Below are 19,495 nucleotides of genomic sequence, written 5' to 3' on the forward strand. Positions count from 1 at the left end.
CTCCACCTCGCTCAACCCCCTCACTCCACCACCTCGACTCCATCTTATCTTCTCCAACTCCTCGTTCCACCTCTTTGCTCCACCTCCCACCTCTGCCGCCTCGCTCCACCTTCTCGTCACTCATCCACCTCGTCTCTCCACCTTGTCGCCAGGTTCATACAGGCGTCCACGTCTCCCAAGGACGTGGTCATCCTGGTGGACGTGAGTGGCAGCATGAAGGGCCTGCGCATGACCATCGCCAAGCGCACCGTCATCTCGATCCTGGAGACGCTCGGAGACAATGACTTCTTTAACATCATCGGGGTGAGGTCCACGAGTGTGAGTGAGGTGAATGAATGAGTGAGGTTCATGAGTGTGAGTGTGGTCCATGAGTGTTGAGTGAGGTGAATGAATGAGGTCCATGAGTGTGAGTGTGGTCCATGAGTGTGAGTGAGGTGAATGAATGAGTGAGGTCCATGAGTGTGAGTGTGGTCCATGAGTATGAGTGAGGTGAATGAATGAGTGAGGTCCATGAGTGTGAGTGTGGTCCATGAGTGAGGTCCATGAGTGAGAATGAGGACCATGAGTGTGAGTGAGGTCAGTCGGTCAATGTGTGTGTCTGTATGTGTGTGTGTGAGAGCGTTGCTGTATTTGTGAGCGATGGTGTCGTGGTTAGCACTGCAATACACTAGGAAAAACCGCAACCCGGGTTCGATTCCCACTCACGGCCACCACGATCACTCATGACGATTATCTGAACCGGTCAGGGGCCTACCCTTGGTCGACTCAGCCTCAAATGAGGACCTGGTGCTATGTGTAATAAACATCACCACTGGGGAGACAAAGGCGGCCGGGCATGGTGTTGGCAACCCACTGCCTCGTGTGCCATGCCGGCCTTGATAGGTGCCACTCACTACCAGCACTTTCCCCAACTCTCTGGTAAGGCTGCAGGGGATCTTTGTCTGTGCGTGTTGAGTGCAGTACAACGACTTCCTACACTACGTGGAGCCGTGCCTCAACGAGACGCTGGTGCAGGCCGACCGTGACAATCGTGAGGTGAGCACCCTCACTCACTCACCCTCACTCTCACACCCTCACCCACTCAATCACCCACCCTCACTCACGCTCATTCACCCTTACTCATCCTCACTCACCCTCACTCACCTACCCCCATTCGCCCTCACCCACACTTACCCTCACTCACCCACACTTACCCTCACTCACCCACTCACCCACACTCACTCACCCTCACTCACCCTCATCCTCACTCGCTCACACTCACTCACCCTCACTCACCCACACTCGCTCACACTCACTCATCCTCACCCTCACTCACCCTCACTCACTCACATTCACCCTCACCTCCTCACCCACCCACCCGCACTCATCATCACCTTCTCACCTTCAAAGACCTCTCGTATAGCCTGTAAAAGACTGTTTGTGTACGTGCTTGTAGCGAGGAGCACCTATGAAGGCTGGCACTGGCAGATGCACCACCTGTGCTCCGCACTGTGCCTAGTCGCTGCATTTTATCTGCTCATCGCTCCAATCTTTGTTGTGAGTGTCGCTCCTCCACCCTCCATTGTTGCTGGAGGACGACTGCCTCCAACTGCCCAGTAGCCTCAGCTTGCACCTAGCCTGGCAATGCCCAGTCCTTTACGAACCTCCTCCACATAGGCCGATATTGACTCCGCTTGTACCGGTCTTCGGCAAGTCCACTCAGCTCCACATCCTCCTGTTCCACATCAGCTCCATCTCTTGTACAGCCTGCCGGAGGAGCTCATCGATGGAACTGTGTCCAGATCTTTCAAGGAATTGTGAGCTCTTCACACAATCCAGCCTGGTTAAACCCTGGATGGATCGTAGGAAGATCAGCCTGAATCTGTCTAACTGGTGCAGATGTTCCATTAGAGGTATCCACGTTTTTGCAAGCAAAGAGAAGGGGGGGAATGACTGCATCATCAACAGCTGGGATGCTTTTGGTACAGTGTGTTGGTGTCTGCGCTGTCGACGCAGTATCCGCTGCTGGGTGCCATTGTTTTTCAAGGTATCACATAAGGAGCGCCATAGTGGGTGGTTGGCTGCAGCTGCCTCAAGGCCGCTGGGCTTGATGTTGCACCTCTTTAGTGTCCCCTTCAGCTAATCGTTATACCTCAGTTTTTTGACCGCCTGGTCTTTGGCTGGCTTCCGAGAGTTGTGCATAGAGCGCCTGACGAGGTAGTTGACTGCCGGGCATCTGAATGACGTGGCCAAACCGACCGTAGATGCCTCTTTGCTAGGGTTGCTTCCATGCTGATTGTCTCAGTATATCAACGCAAGGGACATGTTCCTTGCCAGATGATGCCGATGATCCACTGGAGGCACCTGATGTTGAAAGCCTCGAGGCGTCCGATGTGAGGGGGTAGGTTGTTCAGGCTTCAGAGCATAGAGTAACGTTGACATGCAGACTGCCAGGTGGACTGCAGCTATCATCAGTGTGCTCAGGTTGTTCTTCTCGAAGACCCGAGAGCGCAGTCTACCAAAGGCTGTTGAGGCCTTGGGTGGGGTTTCAATACGTTGCCGAGGTACAAACTTGAGGGGCACACCGTCGATGTTAAACTCAGGGAGAAGGGGGGGGAGTGGATGATGGAGATCTTTCCTGAATGATGACCTCAGTTCTTTTTGTGTTGACCAAAAGGCGCACGGAGCGGTAAATAGAAGACACAGCATCTGAGGCATTTTGCTTGGCCGTTGGGCTGTGCGCAAGGAGGGTAGCACAGTCTTCAGCATACCGTAGCTCTTCAAAGTTGATGACTATTGTGTTGGTCTTAGCCTGTAGGCATCAAGGCAGAATTGTAGCTATATACCATCATCTGCCTTGAAGGATTTGTGGGAGAGGAGGGTGACTGCCATCATAAATAGGTTGAATATCACTGGGGCCAGTACACATCCCTGTATCACCTCTAATTCACAGGGAAAGAGGGGGACTGTAGTCCACATACGAGTGCACGTACCTGCATGCGGTCAAGAAAGTGTTTGAGAATGTTGATGAATTTGTTTTGAACACCAAACTTATTGAGCACTGCCCAGAGGATGTCTCGGTCAACTGTGTCAAAGGCTTTGGTAAGATCTTGACTTAAAGCTTTTGTGACTGTAGGATTTCATATTATTGGGTCTTTCGGTAAAGTCACGTAGATAGGTTCAAAGAAAATAATAAAAATAACAGAAAAAATTCAGCAGCCAATGATAAGGAAAGTGTTTGGCAGCGAGCCCAGCGGTGGTTGGTTTTCCACCAATCAATGGGCTGCCAGGTGAAAATTAACATCTATAAGAGAGATTAGCATGTTAATGGGAGATCGCAGAGCCGCAGCCAAGAGGTCGGCATGCGAAGTGACTGACAGCGCAAGGTTTGAAATGGGCATGAAGCACAACTAACATCGGAAGGTGGTAGGATGGGAACATCATAGCCAATTATGACTTAAACTGGTTAATAGCGTCTTTCAAATGATTGCTCAGTTTTTACCCATCTTCTCGGTGGAAATTATGTCTGTGTCTATATATATGGATGGCTTCATGAACGAATCTTTGTTGATAGCTAGTGGGCTTGCAAAGTACCTTCGTCTTAGAGAAATCAAATTCGTGTGAGCCCACTGCATTAAAACAATGATCAGCCACGGCTGAGGTATTAGTCCTACTGTGTTTCAGATCTGCCTTGTGTTCACGAACACGGTCCGAGACATATCGCTTAGTTTCCACAATGTAACTACTGCTGCAGACACAGCTTAGTTTTGATTTGAAGCTTTCGTGACTGCAGGAATCCATACTCTATTTGATTTATTTTATTTTATTTCTACCTACGTGACTTGACCAAAAGAACCAAAGAGTACAGCTTAGTTTGTAGACGCCGGGATATTGCATGTCAGGGATCACATCCTTCACAGATGGGATCAGATCACGAATTTGACTCCTACTATGTATGGCCATACGTAGCAGGGGTCACTAAAAAGATTTCCAAAATCATGAGCAAGATCCAGGTTCGATTTAACACAGTCTAGAGATTCCATACCTGTCAACCCATATGGTTTACCCGTATTCTTGGACAGGGAAATTTAGTTTTCAGGTCCATATGGCATGCAGTCGTTTCAATACGGGCAAAAAATATATATTTGTTTGTGTTTCTCTCTTGTAATGGGACTTTATAGGACGAACGTTGAGATTTGTAAGGGCACAGGGTGACTAATAAGGTTTGAGTTGGTCTGTAATAAGGTAGGTATCTCGGCCTCGCTGTGCGCTGCGCTGCACCACTATCTGAGTAGATAACCTCGCATTCAATAAACCTTCATAGCCAGGGTGAACATCCGACTCCAAACTTATTTAATGAATTGAATGAGGTAAAACTGATGGAAAAACACAGCACAAATACAGCGTCTGTTAATACTTGAAAATATCAATACAATGAATGAACACTACAGCATCATAACATTGTCTTAGATAACATGAAACTCAACAATAGATCCTGGATGGACCAGGTACCTACATTAGTATTGAATAGCTATACAAGAGAATCAGCTACTGTGTTAAATAAGGATACATCGTGTAATCACCATGCTGCTCTCAAGATCGCTTTAAGGTTACCTGGGTACAAGTCTGACTCTACTAGTTCAATTACAAGTAACATTCACAATAAGACAAGTGGCAGGCTTCGTTGTTAACTAGGCCTCATATTTATCATAACAATTTAACAGCATTATAAAGGCATTTACAGCATTATAACGGTCATTCTAACATTATAACAGCATACCCAGTATTATAAGAACATAGACGAACTTACAGACAATGCTTCTTAAAGTCCCACAATGAACAGATGCAGCTGCCTACACTGAGATGTTATTTGTGCCTCCATTTTGTACTCTGTGTAATTGCTGACACCTTGCCGCGTGGCTGAGAGGGAATCTTAAATCGTAACTTCCTGGTCACGTGACCAAACCCAACCTCCAAACAGGAAATTCCTGTGTACACACACCCCCACACCTGCCGTGAGGCAGAACAGTAGGGCACTGATAAGGGGTTGACAGGTATGAGATTCGAGGGCCCTGCGGTTAAGTCATTTTGTAGGCTGCTGCTTTTTTGTGTGGTGGACAGATTTCTATAATTGAATTTGGATCTGATCAACCTACGGTCGGTCCAGCATTCGGCTCTGCGCATGGCATGGGTTATGGAGAAATCGTGTTGGTCTTGTTGGCGAGTGATGATGTCGTCCAATGTTTGGACCGGGGGTGCATCCAAGATGCTTTGTGCTTGTTTTTCATTTGAAAGATTGTGTTTGTCGTGACCAGCTGGTGTTCGGAGCACAGCGAGAGGAGCCTTAGGCCATTGTTGTTTAATTTCCTGATGCTGTGATTTCCAAAAACTCCATGCCAGAGTCTGGCATTGGTGCCTACTCTAGCGTTAAAATTGCCTATGAGGACCAGTTTGTCAACTGGAGGGATTCTGGATAGTGCAGTGTCAAGCGAATTATATAAGGCATCTTTGGTGTTGTCATCTGCATCCAGGGTGGGAGCGTAGGCACTTATGAGAGTGGAAATAGGTCCTTTCCTTTTGCCAGGTCATAAGCCTTTTACTGATCCCTTGAGGAGACTCAGGGATGTTGTGGAGTAGCATGTGTCTGACAGCGAAGCCAACTCCATGAAGTCTATGGGCATCTTCTGAATGCGGTCGATGGTTCCGCAACTGGTGTCTTCGAGGGGAAGGAGTAATGTCAAAGCCAGGAGGAGGTGCGATGATGATGATGTTTGTGTCTCGAATAAGGAAGAACTTTGGTTTCTTCGTGGAGATGGTTAATGGGCACCATGAGGTGGTATTCTGTAGCTAGGCAAAGTGCCTGGTTTTGGGATGTTTTGGAGCTTTTGGTAACCTGTAGAGGAGAGGTTTGGGCACCAAATGGGACTGGCATAATTGATGATGGGACGTCCAGTGGCTTTGTAGGTTAGGAGTGAAGTCTCCTTTTGTTGACCCCAAGATGTGCTGGCTAAAGCTCGTAAGATGTTATTTTGTTTGTTAACTTTTGCATGGACGTTTCTGCCGTGTTGAGCGAAGCTAAACATGGTGTCAAAGGTTACACCTATAATATTTTGGGTTTTTGCTAGTGGGAGGCATTGGTTGTTTATTATGATGTTGGGATGTAAGTTGGCTTGATGATGATCATGTGTGAAAAGGGTGACTGTTGATTTGGATGTTGAGAGTTGAAGTGATCTATTGGCTAGGAAAGTGCTGAGCCGTTTTAGATAGGAGTTGATGGAGTTTTCCATTTCGGGTATATTTTGATTACAAGTGTAAACTGTGATGTCGTCGGCATAGCTGACTACTTGTACTCCTTTTGGAGGAGTTGATAGATCGTGGAGGTAGGCGTTGAACAGCGCCGGGGATATTATGGAACCTTGGGGTACTCCTGCATGAATGTTTCGTGAGGAGGATTGAATATCACCAAATAAAGTGCATGATTGGCGGCCCCTTATGTAATTTGTAAGCCAGCAAACAAGACCTGATGGTAGCGTCGAACCCTGGATGATGTTGATGAGTGTGAGGTGGTTAACGGTGTCGAAAGCCTTTGTAAGGTCAAGGGAGGAGACGATAGTGCGAGATGGGGGCTTTTTCTCATTGAAACCGTTTGCAATTTGGGTGGTTAGGTTGAGAAGAGCTGTTGTTGTTGAGTGTGCAGGGCGCATGCCATGTTGGTGAGATGATGGAGATAAGTTGGTGGTGATGATTGGAAGGATGAGGGCCTCTAAAATCTTGATTGATGGGCAAAGTAGGGAAATTGCTCTGTAGGACGTTGCTTGATTGAGGTCTTTGCCGGGCTTTGGAAGTGGGATGATTATCGATGATTTCCAGATGGCCGGAATGAGGTTGCACTGTAGTGAGGCATTAATGGTGGAGGCGAAAAACTTTATGCCAAGGGGGCCAAGGTGTTTGAGATGAGGCATAGCTATGCCATCTGGGCCAATTGCGGAATATTTTTTGGCTTTTTTGATAGCTTGTTTCACCTCTTCAAGGGTAAATTGTGGGGCACCGTTTAGAGGTAGTTCCTTGATTTGATGGATTTTTTGACGGGCGGATTTATTGGTAGAGTGTCAGATGACTGATGAGAAATCTTTGTTGAAGTTGTTGGCGATGTAATTGTTGTTTATGATGGATTTGTTGTTGAAATTGATTGCACAATTGGGTGGTGGTATAGGAGTGTACGTCTAAGGCTTTGATGGTCTTCCAAAGTTTTGATGAGTTTTGGCGATGGTCAAAAGGTTCAACAAACTCGTGCCAGCGTTCTGTTTTGGTTTGAATGATTAGCTTTGTGATTTCAATATTGAGCGCTGGGATTTGTGGTGATGTAGGATTTTTAGTCCTCAGAGTATTCTGTAGGTTTATTAGCATTGAGGCTTCTTTAGGGAGGCAGAGAAGGTGTTGCTTGTAGCAACCCGCCGGGATGGTTTGCTTGGTGGTAGATGTTTCTGAAAATCTTTTCAGAGTTATGTGTGGATACGGTTGATGTTGTCGGCGAATAATGCTTCTGATTCTGAAGTAAAAGGTGGCCAGTTGGCTTTTTTAAAGTTGTAATACAAGCAGTTTTTAGGAGTTTGTGAAGGCTTGGGGGCATTAAGGGTCAACACAATTGGTAGGTGGTCGGATCCAAGCGCCGTAAAGACTTGCCAGTCGATTGATGAAAGGAGGTTTCCTGACGCTATTGAGATATCTGGTGAGGATGAAGGGCCAGATGACGGAACTCTGGTTTGCATCTCTTCATTGAGTACCCCATAGGGGGAGCCGTTCAAGATATCGGCAATGAGGTCGCCACGTGCATCGGAAAGGGAAGAGTGCCAAAGTTTGTTGTGGGCGTTGAAATCTCCAATAACAATTGAGTCGTTGTTTGGTCAAAGTTTATTTATATTGAACTGATAGTTGCGAGGACAAGAATTGGTCGGTGGGATGTAGACGTTGATTATAGTGAGTGGGCCTAGATCGGATTTGATATGAACGCTTAAGACTTCTGTGGTGATATCAGAAGGAGGCATTGGGATTTTAATTTCTTCAAATTGAATGCTGTTATGGATAAAAAAAAAGCTAAACCGCCACCAGCTGTTGGTCGGTCTCGACGGAGGAAAGTGACATTTTGAAAGTTGGGCGGTCGAGAGGTGGATTTTTATTTTGTTTCTTAGATGGCGGCTATATTAATGGAGTTTTGTTGTAGAAAGGTACTTAGTTCAAAATATTTGTTGTTGATGCCGTTGATGTTTAGTTGAAGGATTTTTAAGTCGTTTTTGTTGTGGACGTTTTGTTGTGGTTGAAATGGTGGTTGCAATGCATGAGGTGGTGGTGCTAGTGTGATTGTGCAAGGTGGAGTTGTTGGAGTGGATGATGTACAATATTTGCAGAACCAGCCGGAATTTGAAACGGTTGATGCGGGCTAACGTAGTGCAGCGTTTGTGGTACCAAGCTTTACAACCGTTCCATTGATAGAATTTGCATTGACCTTCTTGCCGCAGCCGCCACAAGGGAAAAACGGGCCTGGATTAAATTCGACGTCCCGAGCAATAATGAGAAGCCAGCTCCAGTATGCTGGGAGGCCTGGGCTGGCTGGTGAAAAACAGGAAAGTGCGAGGGGTGATGTTGCCATTTGCAAGTGCTTTCGTAGTACTTGGTCTCTCCACTTCGAACAAGCGGCAACACTGGAGAGGAGTAGATCAGTGGTAGAGGCAGTAGTCACCAGCTATTGAACCAGGCTGTAAGACAGTGACTCTACCACTGAGTAGAGCAGTGATAGGGGCATCAGCCCTGGCTACTGGACCAGGCTGGAGCACAGTGACTCTGTATATATGTTGAACTTCTGTTCCACCGTTCATAGCCAATCGTGCTAATCGGAGGTGTGGGGAAAGACAACAAACTAAACACAAAAAGCAGTTCTAAAGAATTGATTTTGTCAATCGAGATGATTTGAAAGTGCGTAGCTCCAGTTGCTTCCTAATATCCGGAGGAAGATCGTGTTCCAGACGGCCGCAGAAGCGAATCTGATGTGGAGACCGTCTTTGTAGGTCGGTGAGAGGGCGGCAATTGGCAAAACTACAGCTGAAGGCCCTCGCAGATCGTTCCGGACAAGCCTTTCTTTCGTAGGAGGGTGATTCCCGACTCAGTCTTTTGACCGATCGGCTTCACGTGCGGTTTAAAGGTCAGCCTCCTGTCCGCGATACCGTCGCCTGAGACACCTTGGGGGTGAGGTCATAGACGCGCTGGGCTACCACGGAATCTGCGTCAGGAGGAAAGCGGTGGCTGTGGATATGGAGGGATTTATTCCGAGTCTCCCGTGATGCGGGGGGGAGTAGTCCTGCCACCAGCGCGGTGGAGGTGGCATGGCTGATGGGCACTGTGATGGCCCGGTGCGCGAGACTGTCCAATGAACGGCAGTCGAAGCAAGGAAATGCACCCCAGGAGTTTTAACCGCTGCCGCCGTGGAGACGCAGCGATCAATTACTTGCGTGTGGCACGCCGGTCGGATTGGCTTGCATAACGGCGACGGGTGGTGGCTTGGGGAAGCCTTCATCCAGCAGTGGATAGACACCGGTTGATGATGATTGATGGTGATGATTTAATGCATTTATTCATTAATCAATTTCCGTGCATTGGTTGATTCGTTTGCGCTGTTCATTTGGCCGGGCATCCAATCAGAGAGCAATCCAGGTGCTTGGTTTGTCAACTACTGCTCACAGCTGATGGTGGTAATGATAATGTTGGTGATGATGATGGCGGTGATAGCTATGATGAAAAAAATAGTTCTATTCCAATGCGCGTTCCCACAGTCGTCACAATCAACATTTTCTGCTCAGCCTTGGCACGTCTTAATGATCTGGCCCAATTTTGTGTCGTAAAATCCCTCCACCACCCGACGCAGCCAAAATCAAACCGTTACCGTCGTGATCCCCGCGAGGTGGAGGGGGGATGGGGTTGGGGTGGTGGGGGGTAGGGAGGGGGGGTGAGCGGCTGCTGGCGAGCGATACTCAACACCGCTCCCCACTGGTAGCCCCCACGCGACCGCAAAGCGGAACGCGCGTTTTTGCCGCATTGCGGTTTCTCCCGAGCGGGACTTGGCCGGTGATGGATGTCCCCGTGCGTGCCGCCGTGGCGATGACTAACGACCCGGCCACCACCGCTACCGCCGTCACCGCCACCATCACCTCCACCGTCTCTGCCGCAGCTTTGCGGCCGTCGCTCTCTCATGCCCGCTCCCGCACCTGCTCCCGTGCCCGCTCCCATACCCGCTCTCAATGCCTTCTCCCTTGTCCACTCCCTTGCCCACTCGCATGCCCGCTTCTGTTCCCGTGCCCCCTCCTGTGCCTCCTCCTGTGCCTGCTCCTTTCTCCTTGCCTATATATAAATCTGGCAGCTCACCAGAATTTGGTCAAGGAAGACTAAGTCTGTCACTGATGAGGCACTGAAAGTCAAAACCGATTCGTGGTATTTGCTTGTCTTGGATCAATGCTGCTGAAACGATGTGCTCCTCCATCGCCAGCATCACCATCAGCAGCCAGAATTGGTGAATCACACATAGATGGGTTGTGAAACTCCCTTCCCGTGGGTGGATATTGAGGAGGAGCCATACCCCTGGCTTTCCGGGAGAAGGCGGTACAGCACCGTGTGGACTAATCCTCATCTGTTCCATCTGTATGGGGAGTGTTTCCCCCTCGCGCAAGGGGGTGGGTTTTGCTCCGGGTGCTCCGATCTCCTCCCGCACCTGCATAATAAACACAACTCGTCTTTCGTTGAGCTGAAAACATCTTACAAATAAACAAAGATAAAGATTCCCCACATAGCCTAAATAGACTTTTGTGGCAAGTGCTGTTAACGAGTAGCAACTATGCAGGCCGGCACTTCGCACGAGAGGGGTGGGTGGCCAGCACCATGCCCGACCGCTTTTGTCTCCCCAGTGTCGATTATTTCACATCGCACCAGCTACTCATTTGAGGCTGAGTCGACCGAGGGGAGGCCCAGGACCGGTTCAGAAATCGTCACTGGTGTTGGTGGTGGCCGTGAGCGGGAATCGAACTCGGGTCGCTGGGTTCGTAGCGCAGTGCGCTAAGCACTGCGCCACCGTTTCCCATCTGTTTATACGTTGACAGATAAGCACCCAGTGTAGCAGCGGCAGGAACAGGGCCCTCTCGAAAACGAGGCGTCTGGCTCAGTAGCGTGGCTCTCCTGCATCGATATGTAGGAGAGATTAGTAAATCACCACCATCGCCATCATCTTTATCTCCACCACCACGACCACCACCATCAATCCTTGACCGCTCATTGACATACCGAACGCTCGAATCGCTTTCTGATTGGGACGCCTCACCGAGTGAACGCACAAATGAAAGAGCCCATTCATGGAAATGCGTGGATGTTGATAGGGAGTGAGAGAGAGAGAGTGAGAGAGCGGGTGTTGAGAGAGAGAGAGCGAAGAGTGACAGAATCAGTGAATGAGGGCAAGAGAGTGAGAGTGAGAGAGTCAGTGAATGAGATTGAGAGAGTGAGGAGTGAGAGTGAGAGAGAGAGTGAGTGAGTGAATGAGAGCGAGGGAGTGTTGAGAGAGAGCGAACGAGGGAGTGTTGAGTGCGAGGGAGTGTTGATAGAGAGCAAGAGAGTGTTGAGAGAGTGAGGGAGTGTTGAGAGTGAGGGAGTGTTGAGAGCGAGGGAGTGTTGAGAGAGAGCGAGGGAGTGTGGAGAGAGCGAGGGAGTGTGGAGAGAGAGCGAGCGAGGGACTGTTGAGAGCGAGGGAGTGTTGATAGAGAGCGAGAGTGTTGAGAGAGCGAGGGAGTGTTGAGAGACAGCGAGGGAGTGTTGAGAGAGCGAGGGAGTGTTGAGAGTGAGGGAGTGTTGAGAGCGAGGGAGTGTTGAGAGCGAGGGAGTGTTGAGAGAGAGCGAGGGAGTGTTGAGAGAGAGCGAGGGAGTGTTGAGAGAGCGAGGGAGTGTTGAGAGTGAGGGAGTGTTGAGAGTGAGGGAGTGTTGAGAGTGAGGGAGTGTTGACAGTGAGGGAGTGTTGAGAGCGAGAGAGTGTTGAGAGAGAGCGAGGGACTGTGGAGAGAGAGGGAGAGGGAGCGTGCGCGCGTGCACGCCGAGGATAAAGAGAGATCTGATGGCCGCTCGTTAATTACTCCGTCGGGATTCCTGGGCGGGAGTGGGGGGGGGTGTTTAGGTGGGGAGGTGTGGAGGTGTGGAGGTGGGGAGGTGTGGAGGTGGGGAGGTGTGGAGGTGTGGAGGTGGGGAGGTGGAGGAGGTGTGGAGGTGTTTAGGTGGGGAGGTGTGGAGGTGGGGAGGTGTGGAGGTGGGGAGGTGTGGAGGTGGGGAGGTGTGGAGGTGGGGAGGTGTGGAGGTGGGGAGGTGTGGAGGTGGGGAGGTGTGGAAGCGTGAAGGTGGGGAGGTGTGGAGGTGTGAAGGTGTGGAGGTGGGGAGGTGTGGAGGTGTGAAGGTGTGGAAGTGGTGAGGTGTGGAGGTGGCGGTGGGGGGGGGGGGTGTGAAGGTGGGGAGGGGCAGTTGGGGAGGTGGCGATGAGGAGGTGGGGAGGTGGATGTGGGCAGAGGGGTTGACGGATCACGTACAGACTGTGTATGTGTGTGTGTAGTCGAGAGAACCTTGTGAGTTGGACGGGATATTAATGGCAGAACAGCAAGTAGGTTCGACCCGTGACCTCCCTCCCCCTCTGGTTCCCCCTCTGGTTCGCGGTTGGGGTTTAATTATTTGGTATGCCAGAGAAGCGGTGGCGCAACGGTTAGCGCACTGTGCTTCGAACCCAAGTTCGATTAATCCCGCTCACGACCAATAACAGTGGCAGCGATTATCTGAACCAGTCCTGGGCCTCTCTTAGATCGACTCAGCCTCAAATGGGTACCTAGTGCGGGGTGTAAACATCAGCGCTGAGGAGACAAAGGCGGCCGGGCGTGGTGTTAGCCACACAACCCATGTGTATGTCTTCCCGGCCTTCATAGGCGCTGCTGCTACCCGCTCACAGCACTTGCCCCGAAAGCCTGTGTAGGCTACACGGGGAGCTTTACTTTTGTATGTGTGTGTGTATTGTGTGTGTGCATATGCCAGTCATCTCAGTCAGTCACACAACAATACAAAGATAAAGATCCCCCGTGTAGCCTGTAACAGACTATTGGGGCAAGTGCTGTTAGCAAGTACCTATGAAGGCCGGCACAGCACACGAGGCGGTGGATAGCCAATACCACGCCCGGCCGCTTTTGTCTCCTGCGGTGGCGATGTTATTACACACTACACCAGGTACCCGTTTGAGACGTAGTCGACCTAAGGGAGGCCCAGGTTCGGTTCACATAATCGTAAGTGGTGTTTGCCGTGAGTGGGAATCGAACCTGGGTCGCCGGGTTCGTAGCGTAGCCCAGCGCTAACCGCTACACTACCGCTACACACAGACACAACCATACGCACACACTACCAACACACAAAGACAACGATACACACAACAACCAAGACACACAACACACCACACATACAAACATAAACACACACAACCAACATATAAATGCAACAATACACGCACACAACAATACACGCACAAGCAAGACACAACACAGCACACGCGCGCTCACACACGCACTGAGGATGATGTCGTCACCCTGCTTGTGTTACCCAACTCTACCCCCCTACACCACCCCGACACCCCGCTACCCCCTCGATAATCGATCCCGCCTCCTCATTGCCTCGGCGCTAATTCAATAACGCGCCGCTTCCCACACCGCCGTCTCCCCCCCTCTCTCTCGCCTCTCTTCGCACTTCATTAATTTGTTTGATGCTCACTCGCTCTGGTTTCACGCGGGTTATAAATTAGGGGAGGGGGTGGATGGTGGGGGGAGGGTAGGGGAGGGGGTAGGGGAGGGGGTGGGAGAGGGGGTGGGGGAGCGGATGGAGGAGGGGGTGTAGGGGAGGGGGTAGGTGAGGAGGTAGGTGAGGGGGTAGGTGAGGTGTAGGGGAGGGGGTAGGGGAGGGGGTAGGGGAGGGGGCGGCATGGGGGTGATTGCGGTTCTCCATTCAGCACCATGGACAGCGATGGCACCCTGGGCCCGCTGTCCAGCGTTCTGAAATGTACAAACGTCCCCCTTATAGCTTGCACAGACTGTTAGGGCAAGTATATACACGCACACACACGTGAGCACCTGTATTATAGGTGCTCACGTGTGCGTGTATATTTATATTTTTGTTGTGAGGGAGCGGTAGTATAGTGGTTAGTGCGCTGGGCTACACACCCGGTGACCCGATTTTCTGCTCTCTACCCTTTGCCTAGCCATGGCCTCAGCCCGACTCACGAGCTCAATAAATGCACACACACACTGATTTCAATCTCGAATGGATATTGGGTGATCATCTGGATGAATGAATTATGGAACAATTCTTGATCAATGGTTCATCAATGATTGGTCTGTCGCTTCCGAGTGAGTTGCTTTTGTTGAGTGAGTGAGTGTGTGTATGTCGTCACGATTACTTTTGTGGGGAGCGGTAGTGTAGTGGTTAGCGTGCTGCGCTCCGAACCCGGCGACCCGAGTTCGATTCCCGCTCACGGCCAACACCGGTGACGACGATCTGAACCGGTCCTGGGCCTCCCCTAGGTCGACTCTGCCTCAAATGAATACCTGGTGCAGTGTGTAAACATCGCCACTGGGGAGACAAAAGCGGTCGGGCGTGGTGCTGGCCACCCACCCCCTCGTGTGCCGTGCCGGCCCTTTATAGGTGCTCGCTAACAGCACTTGCCCAAACAGTCTGTTACAGGCTACACGGGGGGTCTTTGTTTTCGTCGACACGGTTACTTTTCGCGTGAGTCCCACACACCAAACCGGCCAGCAACAAACAGCACTCAATGTGGAGAATGGAGGCGACATGAGGAGCAGGCACGAAGCCCTTAACGTCGCGTATTGGTTCCACAACAATACACACACGGGGGGGGGATTTTACTTTACACATCCCTACTCATCCCCTTTGCACATCCCCTTTACACATCCCCTTTACATCCCCCGCTCGACCGGGCGGGAGGGGGGTGAAAATTTGGTGGAAATTCCACGTTCCTATGGCTGCTGCGGAGCTAGGTTGTCTGCGAGAGGGCAGCAGAGAAAATGCCCTTCAATGCCTCGTGGTGCCTTCTGCGAGGGATCACGTGATGCTTCTGATGGGAAGGAAATTGAAGGGGCCCCAGAATGCATTGCGAGGCGGGTTGCACAAAGGCCTGCGCTGCCCGCAACGCAATGTGCCGGCAACATTTTAATTTTATTTTCACTTTTAATATAAAAATGTCTAGCGCCAATACGTTTGCAATGCAAGCGTGCCTCGGTTTGCGGTAGTGCGATTTAGGGCAATCCGCATTTACATATGTTGTATGTGTTTTGTATATATGTTGCAAGTATGTTGTATCTATGTGTGTTGTACGCATGTTGTATGTATGTTGTACGTATGTATGTTGTATGTTTGTATGTTGTATGTTATATATACGTTGCACGTATGTATGTTGAACTTCTTTCGCACCACACGTAGCCAACTGCCAATCGGTGGTGCGGGGGAAGGACAACGAACGGTACCCGTTTACATAGCGACGCCGCGGATCGATTCACGACGCAGAAACTCGATTCGCGGCGCGTAAACTCTATTTACGCCGCATCTTCCGACACGGCCGCGAAACGCATTTGAGCAGATGTCGGTCTGGTTTGCGACGTGTTCTTCTTTTGTCCATCGCGAACGTGGATGACTGCAGAGGACAGCTGAGCTCTGGTTGGCTCTCCGTGCGGCCCCGAAAGAAGTTCAAATGCACGCGCGTGCGTTCGTAGCGGATGAACATAGCCTGCCTCGCTCCGGGTTCGTACGCTGAAGGCGGCGCTCAGATTTACCCTCGCGGTCTGCAAGGCAGAGAGCAAAGTGGGTGGCGGTCAGCACAAAAGACGAATAAAAAGATCCCCGTATAGCATGAACAGACTGCAGGGGCAAGTGCTGTTAGCGAGCACCTATGAAGGCCAGAGCGGTGCACGAGGGGGTGGGTGGCCAGCACAACGCACGACCATCTTTTTCTCCCCAGTGGTGATGTTTATACACCGCACCAGGTACTCATTTGAGGCTGAGCCGACTTAGGGGAGGCCCAGAACTGGTTAAGATAATCGTCACTAGTGTTGGCCGCTACACTATCGGTCAGCACACGCACGCACACACAGAGCATTCCTGCTTTCACTCCGTGGCCAAATATGAAAAGGGGTTCATTTTCAGCGACTGATATCCACGCCGGTCATGTTGTCGTCATGTTGTCGCGGTAAACGGATGAAGTTGACTGCGTGCTCTGGGCATCCGCGGGTGATTCGGACTCTCCGGAGTGTGCGCCCCGTCCAGCGTCTTCGAAGGCCGTTGAGAAATCGACAACAAGAAAAAAAAACACCACGTACGGATTTGCGTGCTGCTCAGCCGCATATTCGTGAATTTATCTCAGGGTGAAAGTCATAATGTCGTTCGTTGACCTCCCTTCACGAAAGGCACACTGACTCGCCGGTAGGACTCGCTCCGCTATGACTACCTCACCTGGTATACAAGAGGTCGCGGGTTCGATCCCGACCTCGACGATACCTAATGTATATTTGCAGTTTGCGTGTCTCTCTCTCATTATCACGGTGTCTAGGAGATTTAAAATACCTCGGCTGGTATACAGGTCGTGTGTTCAATCCCGTCCCTGACGATGCCTGTTGTATATTTGCAATTTGTGTCTCTTTCTCTCAATATAATTCACGGTGGCTAGGATATGTTAACTACCTCGCCTGGTATACTGAAGCTCATGGTTTCGATCCCGACCCTGATATATATTTGGAGTTTGTATGTTCTCCCCGTGGTCGTTGGGATTTTTCCCCGGGTCCTCCGGTTTTCCCCTCCACATTTAGAACCAACATCACGCATTTGGAGTATTTGGCAGCTATACATTTGTTCGCAATAAGCCACTTCGTTGGGCTCTCATTCGTGGTCGCCAGGTCGCTTCTGGGAAAAAGCCTCGTCGCAGCTCAGTGGAGCCTTAGCCTGGGTAAAAAACAAAATAAGTTCGTTAAAAATAGTTTTTAATTGTCTGTTCATGAGCATCTTGGACAAGCATCTTTTAATTTCTGGGGAAGCTCTTTTTGTTTCCTTTCCCCCACCAGACGTTGCAGAAGGCGAGCGGCCTCTGACTTCAGTGCAGCAGCGCCTCCCGTCTGTCTGTACACTGCTGTCAGAATTCCATCTTGTCACACACACACTTCAGTGCTCTTCGGTGGCGTTAGGATCCACTTAGGATCCACTTGGTGGCGTTAGGATCCATTTGGTGGCGTTAGAATCCATTTAGGACCCACTTGGTTCCGTTAAGATACACTTAGGATTCATCTGGTGGCGTTATGATCCACTTAGGATCCACTTGGTGGTGTTAGGATCCATTTAGGATCCACTTGGTGGTGTGATGATCCACTGGGTGTGTTAGGATGCACTTGGTGCATTAGGATCCACTTAGGAGCCATTTTGTATTCACTTGGTGGTGTGAGGATCCACTTAGGATCCACTTTGGATCCACTTAGGATCCACTTGGGATCAACATTTCCCACATGGCTGAGCAAAGTCGATAAATGCTCTTTCCCTTCCTCCGTGATGTCCCTACACACCTGAACAGTTATTGATCTCCATCAGGACAATGTTTTTGTTGATACATCATATAAATATATACACAATCTTTTATTCATTCCACATCCTTCCCCAGATCATCGCATTGCAACATCCTGACGTTGCCGGAGCGGGAAAACCCAGGGGACATTGACGATATGAGCAGGCACACGGGGCTCATGAGAGCAGGTGGTGGGAGGTGGGGAGGGGGGGTAGGTGGGGAGGAGGTGGGGAGGAGGGGGAGGTGGGGAGGGGGGTAGGTGAGGAGGGGGGTAGGTGGGAGGAGGGGGGGTAGGTGGGGAGGAGGCGGAGGTGGGGAGGAGGGGGAGGTGGGGAGGGGGGTAGGTGAGGAGGGGGGTAGGTGGGAGGAGGTGGGGAGGGGGGGTAGGTGGGGAGGAGGCGGAGGTGGGGAGGAGGGGGAGGTGGGGAGGGGGGTAGGTGGGAGGATGGGGAGGTGGGGAGGGGGAGGTTGAGGAGGGGGAGGTGGGGAGGAGGGGGAGGTTGAGGAGGGGGAGGTGGGGAGGGGGGGTAGGTGGAGAGGAGGGGGAGGTGGGGAGGTGGGGAGGAGGGGGAGGTGGGGAGGAGGGGGAGAGGGGGGGTAGGTGGGGAGGGGGGTAGGTGGAGAGGAGGGGGAGGTGGGGAGGAGGGGGAGGTGGGGAGGAGGGGTAGGTGGGGAGGGGGGTAGGTGGGGAGGAGGTGAGGAAGGGGGTAGGTGGGGAGGAGGGGGAGGTGGGGAGGAGGGGGAGGTGGGGAGGGGGGGTAGGTGGGGAGGAGGGGGAGGTGGGGAGGAGGGGTAGGTGGGGAGGGGGGTAGGTGGGGAGGAGGGGGAGGTGGGGAGGAGGGGGAGGTGGGGAGGGGGGGTAGGTGGGGAGGAGGGGGAGGTGGGGAGGAGGGGTAGGTGGGGAGGGGGGTAGGTGGGGAGGAAGGGGAGGTGGGGAGGAGGGGGAGGTGGGGAGGGGGTGTAGGTGGGGAGGGGGGGTAGGTGGGGAGGAGGGGGAGGTGGGGAGGGGGGTAGGTGGGGAGGAGGGGGAGGTGGGGAGGAGGGGTAGGTAGGGAGGGGGGTAGGTGGGGAGGAGGGGGAGGTGGGGAGGAGGGGGAGGTGGGGAGGGGGGGTAGGTGGGGAGGAGGGGTAGGTGGGGAGGGGGGTAGGTGGGGAGGAGGGGGAGGTGGGGAGGAGGGGGAGGTGGGGAGGGGGTGTAGGTGGGGAGGGGGGGTAGGTGGGGAGGAGGGGGAGGTGGGGAGGGGGGGTAGGTGGGGAGGAGGGGGAGGTGGGGAGGAAGGGGAGGTGGGGAGGGGGGGTAGGTGGGGAGGAGGGGGGGGTGGGGAGGGGGGTGGGTGCTGGTGGTGCTGGTGGTGGCCAGGTGATCGCCAATCTGGGCTCAGGTATTTCAGACGGGTCTCAGGTTTTAGAAAGTGACCCAGGGACGGAGTAAGGTTCTTTGTCGGCGCTCGAGGCACTTCTGTTTCGTTCGGGCCTTCACTGATAACGTTCTACAGCTGGTTCTGCTGCTGACCCCGTGTTGTTACTACCCTTGCACTGCTGCTTTCGATTGAGAATGAGATTGTGTGAAGAAAATCACGATAAGTGAATCTCCGGTGTTAATTTCCCTCACCTTATCAACGAAAAAACATTTACATGACTCTGTATCTTTGTATTAACACTGCCTATCCTTGCTATATATACATATATATTTATTTATTCAAGAAGCTATCTTAGTTACATTTGTTATCATACAAACAAAAACACGGTCGATTTATTTTTCGTAGGCCCTTTAAGTTTTCGTAGGTCCGAGGAACAGTGCCCACTCTGCCCTGTTGGATAATAACGGCCCTGGTGGGTGGGTGGGTGGGAGGC

At 51.6% G+C, this 19,495-nt stretch overlaps 1 protein-coding gene across 1 annotated transcript in view; it reads left to right on the forward strand.

Moving 5' to 3' along the window:
- The window catches only part of LOC116952813 (voltage-dependent calcium channel subunit alpha-2/delta-3-like), a 196,095-nt gene that overhangs the window by 73,235 nt on the left and 103,365 nt on the right, over positions 1-19,495 (forward strand). Inside the window, exons 8-9 of the mRNA XM_076074414.1 lie at positions 153-303; positions 961-1,035. Of these exons, the coding sequence (XP_075930529.1) occupies positions 153-303; positions 961-1,035 (226 nt within the window). The remainder of the gene's footprint in view (positions 1-152; positions 304-960; positions 1,036-19,495) is intronic.

Source organism: Petromyzon marinus, chromosome 48 (genome assembly GCF_048934315.1).
Source record: "Petromyzon marinus isolate PM22_M1 ecotype Great Lakes invasive population chromosome 48, UKy_Petmar_22M1.pri1.0, whole genome shotgun sequence".
Classification (NCBI taxonomy): domain Eukaryota; kingdom Metazoa; phylum Chordata; class Hyperoartia; order Petromyzontiformes; family Petromyzontidae; genus Petromyzon; species Petromyzon marinus.